The sequence below is a fragment of the Nothoprocta perdicaria genome, unplaced genomic scaffold (assembly GCF_003342845.1).
Source record: "Nothoprocta perdicaria isolate Ctin4 unplaced genomic scaffold, notPer1 scaffold_28, whole genome shotgun sequence".
Lineage (NCBI taxonomy): Eukaryota > Metazoa > Chordata > Aves > Tinamiformes > Tinamidae > Nothoprocta > Nothoprocta perdicaria.
In genome coordinates, this window is record NW_020455510.1 from 4837004 (window position 1) to 4860595 (window position 23592).

The 23592-nt window shown below is 38.3% G+C and overlaps 1 protein-coding gene across 1 annotated transcript in view; it reads right to left on the bottom strand.

The window, feature by feature from the left end:
* LUZP2 (leucine zipper protein 2) overlaps window positions 1–23592 on the bottom strand; it is a 118500-nt gene that overhangs the window by 26227 nt on the left and 68681 nt on the right. Inside the window, exons 6-9 of the mRNA XM_026041229.1 lie at window positions 12366–12428; window positions 10069–10131; window positions 3138–3212; window positions 1046–1210 (exon numbers count right to left, since the gene is read on the bottom strand). Coding sequence (XP_025897014.1) covers window positions 1046–1210; window positions 3138–3212; window positions 10069–10131; window positions 12366–12428 — 366 coding nt within the window. The remainder of the gene's footprint in view (window positions 1–1045; window positions 1211–3137; window positions 3213–10068; window positions 10132–12365; window positions 12429–23592) is intronic.

Below are 23592 nucleotides of genomic sequence, written 5' to 3' on the forward strand. Positions count from 1 at the left end.
GATARGGAAAAATGTGCTGAGAGGCCGGGGTGCAACTCGGTCCAGGTTGCCCAAAGGAAGAGTCCCATCCCCTGCAGATCATGGAGCGTGGGGTCTTCATCTAAATGAGCCTCCTGCAATTTAATTAAATAATACACCGCCCCATTTCTGGATGGGATGGTTTTTGAACGGCAAATTTTCTTACTATACAATGGCCATCAAGGAGCCTACAATTCTTCCTGCAAGACTAGCAATCTGAGATCCAGTTYGCACTCTCCCTAATTATATCCTGTTCCCTCAAATTACATTTCAATATTAATTGCACACAGAAAGCTTTGCTCATTTTTTTTGTTTCCACCTCCATAACGACAATGCATCAATAGAAACTACACCCAGAAACTACAAATCGATCGCGAGTAGCAACGAGCAGGCTAAGTAATGAGTAATTCCTAATTACATTTCTGGAAAGTGTTTCAAGACTAGTCAGAATTTAAGGGATGCATTAATTTGCCCTTCAGTTATCCTTCAGTAAAACTTGCATTCTTATTTGAAATCACATTTTTTTTCTAGGCCTCTGCAGTTCAATTCAAGAGCAAAATACAATGCAATAGCTGGAAATTATCAGGATATTCGTTAATCACTGTGATTCTTGACTGCATTAAAATGGTTTGATATCAAACACTTTTCTTCAAAGCTCTTCCCATCAAGCTCTGCATTGTTTTACCATCTTAGAAACTTCATGAGTAGAAGCTCCACAAGAGCTTAAAAAGGTAAATGAGCCTTTGGCCCCAAACCTGTGTTTTGGTAGTTCAAGAAACGAGGTTAAACTTTTCCCAGGCAAAGCAAAGGCATTAACTGAGTTTAGAGAGTGAAAATAAAATAAGCAAGCAAGGAAAGTAGCTGCTTCCAACTTCTTAAAACTTGACCGACGCCAGGAACGGGCTTAGAATCGTCCTCAAAATTAATCCCGATCTTTCCATGACCTTAAAATCCTCCTTCGTTCCAGCGCACAGGGAGGACGAGCTCGCAAGGCGGGAGCACGGGGCAGAAGCCAGGGCAGCCCTACCTTGTGGCTCGTCCCTTGGAGGGGCCCCTTGGAGCCCTTGGGCACGGGGGCCGGCAGCCGCTCCGCCGCTCTCGGGGGGCTCGCGTTCCCGGCGGGGGGCTGCCCGTGCAGGACGGCCGACAGGCAGAGCTGCACCGTCTCCTTCAGGGCCTTCAGCTGCGACTCCTGCGAGGGAGAGAAGCCACCGGGTCCCAAAGGTGGGTTATTGGCACCAGCAGAATCACGCCATGGTAGAGGTTGGAAGGGACCTCTAGAGATCATCTAGTCCGACCCCCCTGTTCAAGCTGCTTCCCCTCTCTGCATTAGGTCACATTCAGGAAAAGCTACTGCCTTTTCTTTTTCTCTTTTTTTTTTTCTCTTTTTTTTTTTCTTTAATTAAAGCAAGAAATTAATGCACTTTTTAACACGCTTACCACATAGGCATTACACGTCAAACTGCCTAGGAAGCCAGCACACTCCTTCACCCAGGCTATTCTACCCCAACACATTATCACAAGGACTTAATTMATCACAAATGTTATTTAATAGTAAAAGCAACATAAATGCCATCTACCAAATATTATGCGGTGTGCAGACTTACAGCAYTTACAAGGCAGTGCTTGCAACGACAGCTGAATACCCCAACTTTACTCACAGCAATACAGAAAGACATAGAGATATAGATTATATTCATGAGAATAGCAATCTGTCATTAAARGAAGTACAGCTGGAAGGAGAGTAATACACTGTGGCAACAACTCAGGAAAGCTGGCTTTAAATCTCTGTTCTTTAAATCTTTGTCCCTCATAATCAAATGCCAGAGGCAGAGGTCACATAGTCAATTCAGGGGGATATTGGCTAAGCTCTTCCTTAGGAAACCTTGCCCTTGTTCTTTGTACTAGTCTTGTGTCTGTACATATGGAATACTAGCACTCCAGCTAGTAAATCTCCAGCTTCCAAGACTTATGGAAGAGGCATAAATCAAAGATTGTGAGGCATATAATGGAAAGAGTATATGTATACGTAAAATATTGCTTGTTACCTATATAAAATAGTACGTATACATATCATRAAATATTTCACAGCTACATCAGTATGAATCTTAAGCAATGATAGTTTGGTAAGACACCAAACCGTGCTTTAATTTATTTGCTAAATGATTATTTTTTTGAATGCGACAAATACTTAATGTTTAATGTCAAGCTTCCAAAGCTGGAGCTAGGAAACATATCATATAACAGGGTCAATGTCGAAGACAACCCCTCAGCACCCAAAATCACTGCCAGCATCTGATAGCTGCGTGTTTTCATATTTTCCAGACCCATTTATATTGTTGTTACACCGCTGAATTCAATGCACAGTAATAGGGTTTGTGGTCATACAAATCATTGATTAATTCACCAGTGGCACCAGGAAATTGCTGCAATACAAACATCCTTACGAGAGACACCACGTCCACTGTCAGCATGTGCAACTTTTAAGACAAAGAGTTAACAGCAATGTGTGAAATCTCTGAAAAGCTGCAATAAAAATCTCCTTTTAGAGACATATCTAAGACTCAATGGCTCAATTCCTCATTTCAAACACTATTTGTGTTCCCAAAGTGTATGTTGCCTGGTGGGGCATCTCTGTGCCTTGAGCTGACACTGTCGCTGCCAACGCTGCCCTGACTGTTGAGGATGATGAAGATGTGGATGGACCCTTGGCCCGACTCTCTTCAGGTCACACAGGAAAACACTCCAAGAGGAAAGGAAGGTGCTGGCAACCTGAACGGCTGGCACTCCTCAATAGCATTCCCATTAAAAGCTCCTCATGTCAAGCGCTCTTTGCCTTCTCCGTCACAGCCGTCCTCGCTCTAACAGACAACTGCACTGGGAGGATATTCCTTGGAGGATATTCCCTTCCAGATGGATTGCCCTGCACTTCAGCAACCTGGCAATCGCGCTTAGCTCCCTGCATTACAATTAGGCCCAGTGACTTCGGGACAACTACTCCCACGTACACACAATTAAGCAGGCATCTAAACCCCGGCGAGGCTTCTATTTGTTTCTGTCAAATTACACTGAAATACTCATAGCTAAGAACCACGCTTACATTATGTTATACTTCTTACCTTGTCAAGGGCTGCCTTTTCCAATTCATCTTTTGCAACTGCTAGTTTCTGCTCCAGATCTGTTAGCTGTTGTGCCTGCGGGAAAAAACAAGAAAAAAAGACAATAAAATCTATAGCACAGGGTTTTTTTTTTTTTTCCCCCATAATTTTTCATGCAGTGCCTGTGAGAAAGGAATGGATTTAAGTTTTACAAATAACAGATATGAATTGGGTCAGAATTCCTTGCTAAACACCCAGGCTCAAGGGATACCTTTTTTGCCTGAGAAAATGTGTACTGCTATGTGGGAACTGGGCTCAAATCCCTTCCACTTAAGTGAATGCAAATTTACTCTTTAATTTCAAGGTCAGTAGGAAAAATAATTCTATCCCATTTATTATTTTATTTTAGTTTAGTTATCTAATCTTTCCCTTGTCATTTGGTAAAATGGGGGTAAAAAAGGATGTTTTCTGGTGGTAAAAAAGGGGTTAACTCCAGATTTGTTTCTCCATCTTCTGCCCATCCACAATACCAGCTAAGGATGCAAGGACAGAGCAAGAACACATTTGGGGACATGTGGAATTAAAGTCAGGGTCAGGCAACTAGTGTGAACGTTACACAGAAGGATCCTTTGCTTTTTAKGTTACAGCACATTATTTTCTTTCACATTCCTTCGGGAGGAGATCTGGCTTCTCACAGGATAAAGGCAATATATTGAGTGCAAGGGTTTGGGAGATGCTTTTAAAGCTCAGTAAATAGTAACAATTACAGTGCTGCACAACTAGACTGCTTTTTCATTCAGCATCACCACACTATGGTTCAGATGAATAAAATACCCTTTTTCTTTATTTATTCCAGTGAAATACTCTGTACTAATACAAATAAACACACTCACCTGTATTCATTGGGAATTACATTAGACAACATGCCCATATTTAAAATCTCCCAGAGATAGACGTAAAAAAAAAAAAGAAAATTAAAAAAGACTAATCTGACTTTAAGCAGATGCAGAGAAAACCAAAATAACATGAATTTTTATTTGTAGCTAACAACTGACAACAAAATGAATTTCTGCACCTATATCAAGACAAGACCTGGGTGCTTTGGGTATAATGATTTTGAATTTTCAAGAACTTACAAATATCRCAGCTGTAAAATGCAGAAGGGAGAGATGTTCACATTTCTCTCAAAGTCAAGGTCATACTACCAGCAACACAGGAGCACCAAGGGCTTCCTTCATTTACCCTAAACAAAATTTCAAAGTATTTTGCCAGAAAAAGGCTAAGCAGCAGTTTCACCCTGTAAGAATTAAGAGATGAATACACTGACTACTTCAAGTTTTTTTAAAAAAAGACCAACAACCAAAAAGGAAATCTATTTGGTAGCTTTTTATGACACTTTTAAAGTCTTGTGGGTTCAACATCAACTATAGCAGCTTTTTTAATGATAAATAATTTGATACATGTCTATTTGCTTTTTTTTTTTTTTTTATAATTATATTTTCTAACTGGGGCAACTTTTTAATTGGAAAGCACACAACCTGAAGCTGGGGCTACTGCTGAATTATCCAGTAAAACCAGATTTCTCCTGTGGTTATTCTGCCAGCATTATGTGCATCTCAGAAAATCATGAACAATTTGTGCTCAGGAATTGTCCTACTTCCTGCAGCACAAGATGTTAAATGTAATTGAGAAGAACATGTTTTTTTGGCAGCTATGCCATTTAATCAGATGTGCAGATAAACGCAGATATTCATCAACATCGGAATTATATTTTAAACAGTCACAAGAAAAAGGGGGAAAAAAAAAAAGGACAGTTAACATAATTTCCTCCAGAATCTCACAGATTGTACATTTTCTTGATGCTTATTCCACTTGCAGTGGCTTCAGCTCTCATTAGCAACCATTATGGACGCACACTAAAAAGGAAATTATGGCCTTTGTGTTTWTCAGCGGAAACTTCACTTGCCCTCCACAAATGACATCTTTTCCCTACCTTCACATCCTTCCTTCACATACAAAATTGTTGTGATTAAAGCAGAATTGCAGCTCAGGAGCGTTTTACCAGAGAGCTCAAGCTTTGCAAAAGGAAAAGGGCTGCTTTCCTGCAGAAGATCGGGATGCCTTTGCTGCTTTCTTGTCAAAACAAACACAATCCAAAGCAAAACGGTCCTGCTTTTCCCATTCAAATTATCAAAGCCACATGCRAGCCACAGTAGACTGGCAAGATGAAGCTGATAGCACAGAAAACCTCAACAAAATATAACAAATAACAATATAATTAAAGGGAGGCTCAATTTGCTGATTCCTTCTCATTCAACTTGACATTTGGGCTATGGGAAATTGYTAGAGGACATTTCAGTCTATGAAGTCTTCGAGAGTTATCCTCCTAAAGCATTATCCTTCTGAGTGGAGATATATAAATCTTATTTTTTATATATATACAGAGAGAGAGAGAGTATGCAATAACCTGTAAGGTTCTCCTGACRGATCCTACTTAGTTGTTATTCAGTTGAAGTGCTGAAGTCAGCCTGTAGCTTATAAAGCTCCTTATCTCTAATAAATAGTCACTGGTATAAAATCTCTGTCCAAAATCTCATCTGATGCTTTGCATTACCCTGGCTCTTTTCCGGCTATTTTATATTAGTGTTTTTCCTYCTTCTCCTAAGCAGCCTGGCGATGTTTGCAAGGGGAGGTCACAGAAGATCCTGGCTCTGCAGAAACATATTAAATGAATAAATGGGCTGTGGGCTAGAAATGCTGCCTGAGAAGGACACAAGCTGATGGATTCTGCTAGAGATGTTGAGACCCTTGCGCTCAGCCTCCTCTCTTCTCCTCCTTTAAACATACAACTAAAAACATCTACATTTAGCATTACAGGGGAATATACAAGCCACAATAAGAGCCTTTTTTTTCATGCTAAATAAATATATAAACAATGTTCAAGGAAAACAGGATAGCTTCTTTGGAATGCATTTTTTAAGCAAAAAAAAAAAAAAAAAAAGGCTTTACGGCTCTTTAAACATAATGAGGAGTCCTTTAAAATGTCTTACAACTTACTCATTTTCAAATGTGGAAAACAAGCTGCATTCTTGGGTTAATAGCAATGCTCATACAAAAGGGTGCAAGTCATGGGTAAAGTGAATGTGTATCTGTGAAATGCCTGGATTTAGGGCAAACCTCACCACCAACTGTACTAAAGTAGTTAGCAGAACCATGTTGAAAAACATGAAACTTCTGACTCTTTGTACAAGTGGCTGCATGCAATGCACATCTGTAAAATGTTAGGAAAGATTTAAAATTACTAAATTTAATTTTTTAAACAGTGTCATTTTAATTTCAGTAGTTAACGTAGAGTTAATGCTCCTAAGTCAGGCCTTTTTCTCTATCATCAGTTCACCTCGGTAGGGAATGCAGAACAACACAGCCGGCATTACAGAAATAAGCATTTTGCAATAGGAAAACACTCCAGGAAATGGATTTACTGTGGCTTGGAATTAACTCTTCCTAATAAGGAATAAAACACATATGATGTCATCAATTTTACATTAGGGGGAAGAATGATATAAATATTAACTATGTGCAGGCAGTATGATCTGAAAGCAACGTCACATCATCCTGCCTTTCTTAGGGTTTGTTTACCACATCCAGGGCATGCTTTAAAAAGAATCTTACATATCCCAATAATGAATTGATGGGTGTAGCACTACATGGCTGAAAGAACCTGGAAAATGCCATTGAGTATATTTATGGCAGACTTTTAAGTACAGGTTCAGCAGAGCCTTCAGAGATATTTTCTGTTKTCTCCTCCAAGATCAGTTTGGGCACTTTATGGATGGGGATACTTCCTTGAAAAGTGCTCTGGCTGTGTTTCATTCAAGAAAAAGTTGTTTTTAATGTGCTTTCTCTTTAGCTGTGGAAATGGGTGCAGAAAGACACGATGTTGAACTGCTTTATTATAACTGCTTTATTATTAACTRCTGTATTATAACGATCATTCCGAGTTTGTAGGCACCTATCCGAGCTCATGCATGGTGCAAATGCAGCTGTAAAATGAAAGAGCTTGATTGAAAACTGGTTATTAATTATGCTTTACTCTTCTGTCAACTACTTAAGGTTTCTATGAAGGTTAAGAGACTGAACACTGGACCAGGACACAGGAACTTAAATCCCAATTGCAGTAGAGAGACCAGCAACTTCTCAGCTGTGAGCACCTCATTTAACACAGGGGAGTGTTAACTCCCACTAGTTACTGTTGCATGACATTATACCACCATATATGCTCCATAAGCAATCTATTGGGTCATAAAACACTCGCAACGTACAAGAAAGGAATGTAACACAAGACAATAAACTTCTATTTTATTTCTTACTACTTGATAAGACACTGTCACACAACGATGCTAAAAGTAGACATAATTTACCAGTTCACTAGAGCATTAGGGGAGAAAAACGTCTTTCTCCCTGCTCCCCAAATCCTGTTCCTCTCCTGTTTACTCCCGAGAGCTCCAGCCAGCATAGAAAGGCATCGGCAATAGCAGTTCCCAGAACTAGGGCTCAGTGAGGGCCAGGTTATGGTAGATGCCAATTATGTAAAATAAACATTACCATTCCCGTACACATTGGCAATGTCCTGACTATCACTTCCACCAGAGAAAGCAATGTGCTCTGATGGAAGGGGCAGAGACYGCAACACTCCCTCACGTGAATCTCATAGGAATATTTAGTTGGTCAGCAGAAATTTGGTATTGCATTGCTGTCACAGATCAAAAATTCATGGCTTTAGTCCGGAAAAAGACAGGCAAATCAACCCTGCAAAGACATTTCTGATGACACATAAAGGACATATTAAAATACTGAATACACAAGTCAATCACACACACAACAGCACACAGTCAAGAGCTATTTCAACCATTTGCCTAAGTAATAAACTGGGCTTCTCAACACCTGGGACCTCRCAGAGGATGTAACAATTTATTAACATCTTCCATGTGAAGTGCTCAAAGCATTACCACTTATATTGCTTTATGATTTCCCTAAACCTTTTTGCAGGTAAGTGAATTTGGAGCTGCATTCACTCTAATTTGGGCTCGACACTTGAGCAGACAGTCCTACTATCCCAATTTATAATGAAGAACTCCACCTACCCAGTGTAGAGAAAGAAGTTGAAGGCAAAATTCTTGTCAAATTCTTGCCAAATAGATACATTTGGCTTAGAACAGGTTGAAATTCCTTGTTTCCAGCTGAGTTGCCAAAGATTAAAGTTGGAGTCTATGCTGCAAAGATCTATATTCCCTAAGATAAGACCTGTTTCTAATCACATTCACACTATCAGCATCACATCTGACACAGCACAACCCATTTCTAATCACATTCACACTATCAGTATCACATCTGATAGAACAGAACTTAATTCCCTCCCCTTCCCCACCAGTTCCTGATTTTTACTTCCATAACTTAGCTACCAAACCATCATTCCTGAGGAACAATCCTCTAAGCAGGCTACTGAACTAGGAGTCAAAAAAAGGATTTCATTTTAGGAATATCAGTAACTTGCTGCATTGCCATTACCAATTTATTCACTCCTTCAATCCTTTCCTTTCCTGTTTTTTAGAGCAGGAATGCTTTCTTCTTAAGCATGACTCCATGACCCTGCATAATAGCCCCCCTTTTGGGGGCTAGCCTTATGACAGTAATAGCATAAGTAAGTAATAGTACTGAGCAGCTGTACTTCAGCTAAGTAATGCAAACCTCCATGCACAGGCAGGATGAGAAAACATCATCTTTTCCTCTGTACAAATTCTCAATTACTTCTAGATTGATTTTGAAGAGAAATTTGTTGGTTTTGCTAATAATGACKAGTATTAAAATTTATTTTGAAGCATAAAACATCTATCTCTCATCTCCAAACCTATTCCCTTGGTTTGGGTCTTACCCAAAAATCCAGGTTCCAGAAAAACACTTGGAATCAACATCTTTATCAAAAAGATTCACTTATATGTTAGATTTGTATATTTTAAGCTGTCTATGCTAGCCCATCTCTCCAGTACTCGACATACAGTACAGAGACACTAGTGAGAGTTCAGTATTTCCAGAAAATAATTTGGACTGCATATCGAGATGAATTTCTTTTAAAAGAAAACCTAGTTCTSGTCACTTTGAAGATGACTACTTATGTTTATGCAGGACCCAAAAGCATTACTCAATTAGCAGCCTCAGGCCAAATGACCCAAGTGTCTCTCCAACAGGGACTGGATGCCCTTCAGCAAAGTGTCTGTACTTTTTTTTTCCTAGAAACTTCACTTTTAGTGAAGTTTTTTCCTAGAAACTTCACTTTTAGTGAAGTTCATCAACTAATAGGAACTGGGATGCAGAAATCTAGCCAATATCCTATTGCACAGGCTTATTGCAAACATAGAGCTTTCAGTGTTAACAATAATTGCCATGGAGAACTGTTAATCAAAGGGAAAGATAAGCAATAAAGAGCTGTAAAATATTCTGTTATTTAACCAGAATGATGATAAATATTATATGGAATCTATAGAATAGTGCAAAAGATTTTGGTCACTGTCAGGCAACCAGAACACGGCTTTTTGTGAGCACAGGAATACAGATGTTCAGAAACCACCTATTTTACCSTACTTTTATATATTTAGAAACAAAGATACATGATAATTTTGTAGGCTTTGAGTTTTCTCTTTGCTCCAGAAAGCAATTTAATAGAAAGTACAGCCCTTGTTACAGTAGTTTGCAAAAAATGCCATTGAAATAGATGATATTTCTGAAATTACATTATGTTGTCATCTGTCTTTGGTGTTTTGAACTCATTCAGCATGGTGAAAAGGCAATCTTTCCCTTAGAACTACAGTAATAAAGGTAGCTATCACACTTCCAGATTACTTGAATATTACATCAGTTCTAGAGCCTTAGCTGCTGATAGTGAAATAAAACTCACCTTAAAAATCAAATCCTTTTTCCCATAACGAAGCTCTTTCAGCTGGGCCTGGATCTTTTTTGACTGCAGGAAAGGATAAATAAATAAATAAATAAATAATGCATATATATACATTTCAGTTAAAATACTTTGTACTTTTAATAATTGGAGTGCGGAAGGGGGTGAAGAAAGCAGCTTAAAATCAGTTTAAGATGCAGATAAAAAAGCCCAAATGAGTCTCTTGCTCTTCCATGGCAGCTTAACTAAGCCAGTTAAACKTATCAAGGGAAACTTAGACTGGCAATCACCTAAAACATGACCATAAGTGAGTGCTATGCGAACAGTCATTTGGATTATATATTTCAGACRCGAGATGTTGCTAACGCCTTCCATGAATGCCCAACTTCACTACCCAGAGTCTTATTTTATTTATATTTAACTGCACTGTAGCCGCTACCATAAGCTATCATGACATTTATTCAGGCTTCACAAAAGAATAATTTCCATAGGGTTGCATAGGTTCTACTATGTAACGCCCAAGGATTTCCAGGTGGCGTATCCAGATACGGACCTCTATCAGAAAAGGCAGAACTATACTGATTTAWAGCAGTTTAGGCTCGAGATCAATTCGACTTTTATTTGAAATATCTTTACAATTTCTCTTAAAACATAAATTCAAGTATTTTCACATTCTATCAATACTCATGCTGGAGATACGCAGCTCTTTCGTGGTGGCCTTTTGGCATTTATTAGCCARCAGAGCTTAGGACAACGTCTTAAGATGACATTGATGAGCTTGCACAAGGWCAGCTAATTATTAAACCAAGCAAATAGTCTCTCTTGGTTCTGGCACTGTTGCCAGATCTTCTGAGGAAGTAACCCCCCAAAAAGTCTCCCTGAAGGACAGTTAGGTAAAAACATTGGCAACTTTATGGGTTGACTTCTGTAACATCTTTAATTGTTCAGATGTCACTAACTCCTTGAAAAGCCATGTTTTTTACTAGAATGATCCATCAAGTCCGAACTTCTTGGGCTTAAAACCACATTTGCAGTCTGTCGCCATGAGTTTAGTTAGCACAGATTYGGGTTTTCTGAAATTTCCTGACAGCAAGACTTGGCACGCTACACTAAATACAAAATAATTCTAGACTTCCTCCTCAGAATTATCCACATTTATGCTGTAAATATTAAAGTAGATATAATCAGGCAAGAGATCTTCAAGTTAATTACCAAACATTCAAGATGTTATGCAGCAAGGAAAAACAAGCTTTAAAGAGGGGGGAAAACAGAAAGCTATGCTACATACTCTGACAAATTTTTAGCATTAAAAAGGGAGCAAAACATATTTGTATTCAAATACTGTGGCATGTTTGAAAACAACGCTGATGATATAGGAAGATAACAGATGTAGAAAAGCTGGCGAAGACATATATTATTTCTCACTAGTGGGGATTTCTCAGAAACAGTTGTTGTAGGTCCCACTTAGGTCAAATAGCTAATATCATTAGAAAGCACTCTATGAATTCCTAAGTTGTGACTTCAGAAAATACTGTCTTTACCGAGGAAAATACATTCAGCCTTCACAATTTTTTTAAACTAAAACACTCAAATGTAAGTGTTATGTTCCTGCTACATTTTAAGAAGAGAAAACAATTTTCACAGGAGTTGTATATTCAAAAAGTGGTGGCAAAAGGGAGTAAGTCAAATTCATTTGTAGCAATATCCACTTTTTTGAAAAGGAGAGCTAAACTAACTGCTCACWTGAGCACAGTTAAGTGAACATATAAGTAGATATATACATATATAAAAAAAAAAAAGGTTCATTATCACAAACTATCTTTGCTAAGTGTTTCAGTTAACAGGAGATATTCTTTCTATGTTTTACAAAATAAGATTCTTACTTTTCTTCAAATAATGAAACATTTTAATAATCATTCATAATAAATTGTTGCCATTTCTGAAAACTATTTAAAACATGCCCTTTATCTTGTTCTAAAAAAAAATGATTTTCATTTTCTAGGCCATGGAAGAAAAGAAATGGGCTTGTGTATCTTAGAGAGGTACATCTACAAAATCAGATGTGATTTTCACAAGTCCCCACTTTAACATATTTGTCCAAAATTAGCAGTTTTGACTCATTTTCCAAAACACTTAAGTCACTTCCAGGGCAGTTAGAGGAATGGGTTGAGATACAGCAGCTTTATGAACACTCATCATGTAGGCACATGGTACATATGCCAGGACCTCTGTATCAAAGCCATTGCAGGAAGCTTCTTTTTGAGTAGGTTACATTTTAAACAGAGAGGATCACTGCTTACCTCTTCTGCATGGATACCACAAAGTTTGCTTCCTGACAGGAGTTTGTTTTTCAGGCTTTTGTTCTGGGAGGAGAAAAAARATATAGCTGTATTACTGAGGGTTATTTAAAAATTAAGGCATGTCTTAAATATTTTATCTTACTGTTCTTATTTTATGGAAGGATAATATCCTCAGTCGCTAAATGAAGACACAAATAAAAAGACAAGACAGCAATATCCTGGCATAGTACTATCTTCTCTTACAAATGATCACCTGGGGTAAAAAAAAAAGCAAGGAAAAAATCCTAGTTTTCATGTGCTATCAGCTGCATACTGAACATCATTTTCAGTAAATCATTACAAAAATCCTAAAGAGGTGCATCAAGGATCTCAACAATTCAGTCTTGCTGACCACACTAAATGCGTTCTTTTCATTAAATATCATAAATTTCAAGACCCACAAGTGACCAAAACATTTCAAAGCCTCCATAACTGAAAGCATTTCCCCTACTCGAGATGTTTTGCCACGTAGCAYTTTTAACTCTATATTTCTTCTCATTTACAGGGGGTGGGAAGAAAAAAAGCAAAATAAATTATMGGGAAGCTGACAATTCTTTCCGCACCCTTCCCTCATGTTATTCTACAGTTGAGAGTCGAGCGTAAAGATTTTGCTGCTGYGTGAACAGCTTTGTAAACTGTTTGGAGATTTTAAAATCTTGAAGATGTAAATACTCAAGCGATGAACATAGCTGTTTATAAATGAGAGCCAGCACTAAAGGTTACAGCTATCAAGGGCATAAGRAGGAACTTGCCAGAGCTGATAACTTCTTCCTTGGAGTTGGAATACRTTTTTGTTATTTAGCAAATTAGACGGCTCTATAAGCACAGCTTTCCATCCTGATTAATGCCCACGGTTTCCCACAGCAGCATGCCAGGCATGCTGGGGAAGATGGGGGATGTGGATGTGAGTCTAATCTGATCAGGATTTAAACGGCACAAAAGGAGGAGTTTAATCACGCCTGTATCCCATTAGCTGGCTAGAAAGGGGCTACTCAAAATCAGATCAATTAATCAGAGGGAACTGGAGGTTACAAATGCTTATGAAGCCAGGACCAAAGTTGTAGGTTAAGTCTTGGAGGAGAACTCAAGAAGACATTTCTTATTTTCCTGTCAGACCTCCTTTAAAGAGCAACAAGAAATAAGCTAAACTAACTAGAGTTTTACACAGGCACATTTTCAAACATTTCATTGGTCACAAAGTACTTAACTGAAAAAAACCTTAGATATTTCAAGTTCAACCACCAGTATTTGCTTAAAAATTGAATCACGTAGCCATAAACACATCTTCAATAGCCCCTATTAAAATAAGATGCTCTAACGACTTTAAATAGATACAGCTTTTTAGATCTACAGAAAGGATATCATCACATCCACACAAAACATGTAGTTAAAAATATTTGGACTGCTTGAAAAAGCTTAAAGCAGAAGCTGCTTTAAGAATTTACAAGAAGCTGCAGCAAAGCAGGAAAGCAAAATGAAACTCTTGTTTCCCTGGCTAGAGAGGTACCTGCCCTGTAATAAAAGGAAAGGAACAAAAGGAATAAAGGAGAAACAACAAAAGTGTTCTGCAACAGGTCAAACGAACTACCAAAATTAAACATCTGAAGAGATGCCATTACAACAGCAGCAAAATGCTATTGATCACCATGGACCAAACATGGACCTCTCCAAAGCTGACTGCTTAGACAAACGCATCATCTCCCCTGAAAGGAGGAAGAAAGGGAAGAAAAACCTGACAAGACATCCACGACTACCCAAAAGCATCGTGACAAGTGCAGGCATTGACACATTTGCCATTTGCTAACATTTATCTTAATTATCACACGATGTTTTTACATGAGGATAAAATTATTTAATTGACAGAAAGAGTACAAATTATCTGGTGTCATTTCTCGAAGTTAGGCTGTCGTGACCTCTCTCCAGCCAGTTGAGGGGCTTGACCTCCCATGCTGATGCTTCGTGCTATGGACCACCCATACTTGCTCCTGGAAGTGGCCTGGGCATCTCAGCCAGGGATTTTCATCATTTATCATAGGATTAAAACCCCTGTGAGAAGCATGATAAGGTGCTGCCCAACGTTGCTTGGTGGATAAACTCCACCAAGGAGATATCATCAATACAAGATAAGCTAATGTTGGCTGCTGGCCTTGGAGAGTGCAAGGCCATGGATATGTTCATGCAAAGAAAATCACTTTCTCTCTCAGAAAATGATTCCCTGCAATCAGCATCAGTCCAGACTTTTTATCTGAGGCCTGACAGAAGTTATTTGTTATACGCAAGATAAATTTGCCTCTGCCTCTGGATGAATAGTGGCAAATCAAATCATGCTGAGCTCTTTCTCATCTCTGGAATATTTTTATAGGTATCTTATTAGAAAAAAAAACAAAATCAAAATTCACACTGATACCACCATGCACTGCTGTCTACTTTGTTTTGAATGTTAGCTTTGTATTTCAGGACATGGAATTCATGAGTCTGCTTTAACCCCTTCCCGGGGCAGGTAAACCAAGGCTCCTACACTCGCTGTTTYAGAGAAGATCATAAGAGCTGCAGTTCAATATTTTTTTTTCCTAAGGCAATTTATGCAAAAAAAAAAATAGTTTGATGTTGTTAAAGGCATTTGGATTTCTTTCCCTGCCTCCCCAGAGGTTTCCAGTGGCCRAAGGACTCTGCCTTCTTTTTCCTCTGGAATTTGGCATAACCCTAGTTTTCATGAGTCTCCTAGTAGCTGCTGTCAGCAGCCCAGAACACTGCATAAAAGTTTCAGAACATTTCTATAAGAAAAGGAATCTAAATCCCTGCTTTAAGGTTCTTCCACCTCTTTCTCAGCTTATGCAGATGGCCAAACCAGTGCTCTAACATTTGTGCTTTGGATGGTTTAAAAAGAAAGAAAACAAGAAAGAAAGAAAGAAAACAAGAAAGAGAGAAAGAAAACAAGAAAGAGAGAAAGAAGCAGTTATAGCAGTTCTCCAATTTGACTGAAGAGGTTCATAAGTGGCACAAAAATCTGCTTGTGAGCTTTTAGGAAGAGTTTTGTGCTTGGTGGCACATGCTGCAAGAACTAGACCAGTGCCRTGAATCCTAAGCCCTGCAAAAGCACTGCAGGCAGAAACATGTTATTTTAGTGTAATAAGCGCAATTTTTTTGATTTCTTCCAATCACTAAGCTGGAATAGCTTGTGTTCTAGGAAAAGCAAACAGAAAAGCAAGTACAGGGGCAGGAAACAGACCTAGGCACTCAGGGCTTTTATCCCGAGTTAAAAACCAGAAATTCTGTGTGCATCCTTCCATCTTTGTGTATGATATACATATGATAACTACATGGAGTGACATCTTAAGGTTTTTTGGGGATACCTTCCCACCCACACTGCTGTGGTCCATCACCCCCAGCTCTCCCTGTTACTAAAGATATATGTTTTACACAACTGAAGGGGCACGAGGCTGTCCAAACTTCTCACTTATCCACGGCTACAAATCCGCATTTTGCTGCCTTATAAATAGCTGCTGTAGAAATTCCAGTTAAAGTAACTAGAAGGTGAAGCATTGAATGAAGAAAAAGATAAAAGACTCCCTATAAAGTTTGCATTCCTATGCATTTTTTTTTGTCTAATCCTAGCTCTAAACATATACATGTGTGGAAAAAAATGAATATTTTTAAACTGATAACCATCTACATACATTGATTGCAGCACAGTAACCACATTTCCTGCTATGAGCTGCCCCTCTAAGCATCTTCTTGCATTGGATCCACTAAGGATCAATCACGTTGCAAACAAAATCATGCACCTGTGATTTAGCCCTCCCAAATATATGATCTTTCCCCTGAATCTTCTCCTGTTTTTGAAGCTTTCAATATTTCCACCCAGAAGGTCTAAATTCTGCCTAATAGAAGCTTGTTCCTAATAGAATTAATGATGTAACTGGAATTTCTCTGTCTAATGAGAGAAATTCTCCCTCAAAGTGAATGTGATTGCTTAGCAAWGCCGCACGCAGATTCATCTCATACTCGGGTTGCTGTCATTATCAGTGTGAGCATGTTAGCACTGAATTGCCTAGTACCTATTTTTCCTACTTATCCACGGATCTTTAGCTCTTCAAGTCTGCATTGTAGCTGTCTACAACTCACATGTACTTTTCTCTTGTCCAGGGAATCAGAATTTATTCCATGATGGTTGTTTCAAGAAGCCCGACTCCTTCCTGGTTAGGGCCTTCTCTATGACTCATAAGCRATTCTGCTCTGACTTCCACGTACCCAAACCAACATCTGAACTGCAGAAGGAACGTGATGGTACAGTGCTAATTCTCCAGTGCTTTGAAGACTGGTTCATCCTTCTTTAACCCCAAACTTCCTTCTTATTTCCTGCAACTCAAATGTAATGACCTCATATTTACTAAAGTAAGGCATCTGAATATTAGCTTTCCACCAGTGTTTGCAAATATGTGTCCAGAACTGACAAAAAAAGACTAGTGACTACTATTGTTTTTGCATTATTAAATATTGGCACATACCACCAATTTATGCATGTTTTAACCATCAAACTGAAATTAAATTTTAAAAGGTTACCCACCATATAAGCCTAAAATTTTACATACATATATATTTACATACATATATACACACACATACACATATGTRCATACATAAACATTTATATACATATATTCTGCTGTTTCAAAATTGAATCCAGGTACTTGGCTAGGCATTTTCTACCAGGGCATTTTCACTCTTGGATTTCAAGTGATCGGGGCCCTTTGTTTTCCCCCTTTTCTGACTAAGGCAGCTCATGATTGGAATCAAACTTTTCCAGTCATTTCAACAAGACTAGCACAGGAAAGCAAGTGCCTTTTATTATTCTTTCCATGTCAGATAGCCTAATTAAAAGCACAGCAACAGATTAAATACAGCTTGGCTTTTTGCAGGGTTTATTTCTGAATCGAGAGGTAATTGCTTATGCCATGTAGGATTTTCTAAAGAAAAAAAAAAGCCTGACAGTTCTTTGATCTTGGCTGAGAGCTCCCAGGCTTGTTTGGGGGATCAGCAAAGCAGAGCACCTAGTTAGGTGGATGCTGTCCTGAGACTCCTGCTTTGTCTATGTTGGATATTTGTGAACAGAATGGGGAGCTAGTACTGCTGCAAGCTGCAGGTTATGCTTAAAGCGTTTACCTAAATATATAATTTTGTATATATAAATATATATATAYACACACACATAACATCTCTGAGAGCTCTGCTAAGGCCAAGTAATAGAAACAAAGGGAGCATTCCCAGGCAAATACGAATAACGCAAATATGAAAACCATTTCTGCCTTGCAGGGAGCACAAGCTGCTGCATCACTGGCAGCGTGAGGGGTCTCGCTGGTTACGTTCAGCTCTGCAAGCCCATCTTCGCTGCTGCAAATGCAGCAGCTGCCAAAACGCTGCGCTGAGCACGTTTTAGGTCTTTGCGCATTTTTATCTCAAAATTGTCAACATCTGTCTCGAAATATAAATAACAGTCATGAAAAGAGGATGTCGGGAGATGACTAGGAAATACATTTATGCTACTCTCTACGGGATTATATCAGCCCAGTTTCCTTTAATATTAATAGGCTGTCTTCTGAAATCTCTTAGTAGAGATACAATACACTAAGTATTGCTGTTACATAAGTTTTTTCTTTTTTGCCAGGATACTTGATTTTTTTAAAAGAAGTAGTTTTGCAAGTACAACCTGAAAAAAAAAAAACAAGTAAACAAATAAAACATGAATTTAAAACATACATCAGTTACTTTAAAGAAGCTACTATGATACCCTTTGATGATGGGTGTCTCTTAGGCAGTGCTACAGTAGGCTGGGAGCAAACAGCCCTGATTTATGTTACCCCTTTCGCTAGCTAATATTGCCTCCGTCTTGRCATGGTCTTTTATAGATCAGAAGAAAATTTGCAAAGCAATTTTCATGTGTAGATATTCCAGTATTTTCTAAAACATTATTTTGAAAGCACAAGCTCTACCCCAGACTTTTGTCTTTGGCATAGCTAAAATCAAAATGATTTCACAACCACCTAGATTTTGTTGTACAAATTACAATAGCACCTTACTATAGTCAGCACCTCTCTAGCAAAAATCCTATAGCAAAAAGCCCCTGCCTGCTTTTTCTGAAAATACAGTGGTAGTACTTTTTCACTGTAAATATAGAGTTTTGCTGTTATTGCTTGGTGAGGTGCTTTTGTGCATACCCCAAATGCCATCTGTCATTGATACTGCTCTCGTAGCAGCTGTACTGATGCATGAGCTGCAAAAATTAATTTGCCTCTGGAGGTATTTGGGRCCATTTATTGTATTTAAGCGTCAGAAAAAATATTCTATCATACTTCAGTAACTTGAYGTTTAGTTCTGTATCACTGCTACAACAAAACAAGGTGCAGATTGCTTGGGAAAAAACTTCCAGTAAGCTCATTTTCATAAATTAAGTGGCAGTTCATTCAGCTCAATTTATTATCAGCACCAGGTGTCRGGACCTCAGCCACAAGTGTAGTCATTTTGCAATGTTTAGCACATTTAATCAGCACCCTTAAACCAGGACTCTGTATGGAACAAAGCCATTTTTTTTTGGTCCTTTCTTCACCTACCCAAGCAGAGAAAAAGGATGGCAAAGCTTTTTTTTAATTTTTTTTTTTTTTTTAAAGTTCTGATCCACTTTAACTCTCCTTTGATCATCCTTGAAGAATGTGGGTAAAATCAGAAAACAAGGTGTTTTGGAAAACTTCTAAAATAAAAGCACAACACTTCAGCCAGCCACTGGGTTAGCTTTACTTTGGTGACATATCAGTTTTAAATACATAACATTGTATATTTTATTTGTACCTCATATCATCAACACATAAAAAAAAATAACCGGAACTTCTACAATGTAATAAACACAAACAGAGAATTAGAACCAATAAGCACATGTCATCCCAACAGGTCAAGTGTTCAACTCCATGCACATGGAGMAAGCCAAGACAGGTGAGAAGCAGCTCTGCCTAAATTAATTTCACAGATCACGTCTCAATTTCCCATAACAGGTATAAAGGGCTGTACCTKTGTCAGAGTTGAGACAAAATGTATGTTTTTAATGTACATACATTTTTAATGCAGAATGCAAACACACCGCTATGCATCATCTGAAGCCAAAACCGTAGTCTTGCAGTGACCTGGCCACGTTGCACAGTTCAGAAGAATCACTCATCATGGCCAAGCTCCAATCTTAGCCAGGGGACCCAGAAYGTAGGAGTTATTGAGTATTTACCTCCTGACAACAGCCAACACAGGCAACACTGGAACATGGAATTATCCTTTCCATGTCAGGTAGCAATGGATAGACCTTGCTGTCAAGGCCTGATCTTGAGAACGGCATTAGCAAAATATTTCAGATCTTCTCAGCTTAAGCCTGAAAGAAGCTCTAATATTTTGCCCACAAATTGCATTACATGGTTTAAAATACCTGGACCAGAACACTCATGGCCAGTGGGTGATAGAGCCAGGAAGCCACGTTGGGCTTTAGCCTCTTGAGCCGAGGACAGTGGTTTGCAAGTGAAAATTTTCCATGCAGTCTGTTTTTATCTTGACTTTTAAGCACTGCAGAAAACTCAGCATCAACTGCTGATAAGTTATCACTCCAAACTGTATTTAACTTCATGGTAATGGTGCTAACATGACACTTTTGTGTGTGATGTGTGTGTGTGTGTGTGTGTGTGTGCGCGCGCAGATTAAAGACATATACTCTGCATACACCAGAAAGATCTTCTTTGGATGGACACATTGCTCATGAGAAACAGATTTAGTTAACAAATCTATGAAATGTTATTTGTTAATTGTTGGATAGGATATACACATACAAATCTTAATAATTATTTTGGTGTTCATTCAACTAACCCTTCACAACATCCTTCATGATGAAAATAGAAAAAAAAAAAAGAGAAGGGAGATGGATCTTCTTCACTTGTCTCACCTTAGCAAAAACTTAAAATATTCAGAGGACTGTAAAAGTGCATAAGGAGTGTTGACTCCTGCTTCAGATGATCATGGTTCTAGGTGGTGAATGCACCAGGACTACACAGGTAGTTTCTAGTTACTACCCAGTTTGATTTGCTCTCGGTTCCTTCTTGTTTCAGGCCAAGGATGGGTTGGACACAACATACCAAGGGATTGGAAGAGACCAACGCAAGGTTGTGCATCTAAAAGAGCTATCAATGAAGCCTTGAAAGCCTAAACCTTTTGGCACTAAACTATATATCCCAAAATAAAAAGAGGAAGAAAGATCCTTCCTTGCCTGCTAAGGAAATCCAAAAGAAATGGAAGAGACTCTCAGATACCCCCTTTTCTGAGGAAGGCACCAGCACACGCAATATCAGACATGCATTGAACACATCCTCTCCCCATCAAACAGCACCTGCTAACCTTGGAAACAAGCAGAGATGATATGACAAGTGATGAAAGCCCCATGCATTAAGCAAGAGAAAGCTGTAAGAGTCAGTGCAGGATTTTTTTTTTCCTCTTATTTTTAATTCAACCCTATTTATATTGTAATACCTATCTTTTTTTTCTGCTATCCTTTTATTTGAATCTAAATTTGAATAGGTTTAGACAAGAAAAAAAGGTTGACAGTCAGCAGCTTCCACAATAATACTTGTTTTACTAAAAGAAGATAGAAAAACATGATCAACCCCATGTGAAAATACCAAAGAGGATATTGGTTTGTCAGTCACAGGCTGCTAATCTAAGCAATATATCTGCCCAGAAAATTTAATAACTTTCATGCTCAAATACTTCCCTGAATTAACTTCGAGATCTATCTCTTGCTCACAAATGCTACATACACTATTTAAGAGCAGTATGGGTTCACCTGCAATATCTATGTCAGTATTTCAGCACGTAGCCAGATTTTCAGAGGAGCAGCCTGATAAGCAGCCTATYGGCTCACCAGCTGCATGTCTTGGAAACCCAATCGCATCCAAAGGCACTCTGAGGCCCCCCAGAAATAATTATCTGCAGGATAATTAAAATACTGCAGACTATCAACCCATCTGCATAGCAGGTCGGCAAGTGGACATTTAGACAGAATTCAGGACCTGGAACTGAAGCAGAAAGATAAACAGACAGGTACTAGAAGGACCTAAAGTCAGGAAATRTATATCCATATATATATATGGATATATATATTATATATATATGGATATATATATGGATATATAATATAGCCATATATATCCTAATATGTATATATTAGAATAAGTATATATATTTTCTAATATATATATATTAGACAAACTGAAGTGTCTTCTAGCACTTTTTTTGTCTTGGGCATCCAGACTTGTCTTTGAGCAGACACCAAAGCCTGAACCTTAAAAAAAGCAGCTCACGACAGCTCAGGCTGCAGATCCTTCCTTCTGCAAGAACCGAGCAATTACCTTCCAATATTGGCTCAGTCTGCAAAGAACAACACGACAAGCAGTTCACTTGCCCGACCTTGCGTGGGGATTTAGATTTGATTCTACCAAGAAACAAATATGCTCTTTACAAGGCACCTATTCTTGCCTTAACAGGTAAAACACAAGAGGGAACCTGCAACCCGACTCGGATTTTCTCCTTTGCTACTTGATACAATAAAAATCCACTCAAATTATTAATCACAAAGAAAAACTGAGATGAAACCAGGTGACACTTTCCTTAGCGCTTCAAAGCAACACCTGTTTAATTAAGCCCTTCTAATTTCACCTGGGAAACATACCCAAAGCTAGCCAATTTTTCACATTTTAAATTGTTTAAAATGTCAGAGATGGTTAAAAAAAGTTAATAATCCAATTTCTATTGGCTGTAATTTTGAGCATTTGCAGTTACAATAATTGTAGAACCAAGTTTTGAACAACTGAAGAGTCATTACACGGGAAGACTTATAGGAAAATTTGACAAATCTGGATAATTATTGGGACCAATAGAGCAAAGTCATTTCTAGGGGCCTAATGAAAACTGTATTTTTAATTATAGCCTAGATACAAAACTACATTYTTAAGATCAATACTTAATCAGTATCTCAATGACAACTAGATAAAATAACTTGAGTTATTTTTTATTATTTTAACTTGAGCATTATGCTTACAATCCCTCACAGGTCAATTAATGCATTTAATGTTTCTTTTTCCTATAGTATCTTCAACCCAGCTCAGAGTGAGTTGTTTTCAAAAGACAGCAGTGTGAGGAGAAAAGACTCCAGGGCAGAGTGGTTTTACACACTGCTGGGTAACAGATCATTAGCAATTGTGACCCAAAATAGRATGATTTCTGCTACTTTTAACTCAGTATAAGGTCGGATGGATGTTGAGGGTGAACTATTTCCAAGGACTAACCTGCAGTGAATGACTGGAATGATTCTGTAGGAACCAGCCAGTAATTTTGGAGGGTACTTTGCCCTGCAAAGTTGGTATTTGCACATTTCTATGGCTTTCAAAGGGTTTTGCAGAGAATAGAAAAATCTAGGAGATGCATTAACTCAGGTACTGAGTTAACAACACTACTGACCATCAAAGATTTTCATGTGAGGCTTTTCTTCCTAGACTAACTCTAACATGGATTTTAATTAAGTATTTTATTATTTTTAACTTCTTCAAATATCTAGGCAATAATGGCAATTATCATTCCAAATATTGTATTTAGTTTGTTAAATTAAGAACAGGGGATAAAGAGTCTCAGGAGAGGACTAAAATTTCTATAAAGTCACAGGCTATCAACCTGCAGCTGTAAAACTAGAAATATTTCATCACATAAAGTTAACATTTTGCAGCTACACTTAATTTCTCCTAGAATTAAAAAGGCCATGAAGTAACTGCAGACCCATTCAGTGTGAAGCTCTCAATAGTAAAAATTCTGGAAATAAACTTACTCATATTAAATGTGACAAGAGACACTCTCAGTCTTCTTTCTTGAAACCTTCATAAGTGTAATGATTTGGTATGATGCACCATCATATGATCAAGTTGGGGTTCTCTGGGTTTAGAAATTCCCTTAATTTCTCACCGACTTTAGTAGAAAGCCAGCTGAGCATCTCCCTCTTGCCTGCTCCTCCAGGGGCTGAAGACCTCAGCCCAGGGCAGGAGCAGTCCAGCAGCAACCTAACTTCACCAAGCAGCATTTCAAACCCGTAGACCAAGTGTATTTTTATGTGACATGAACC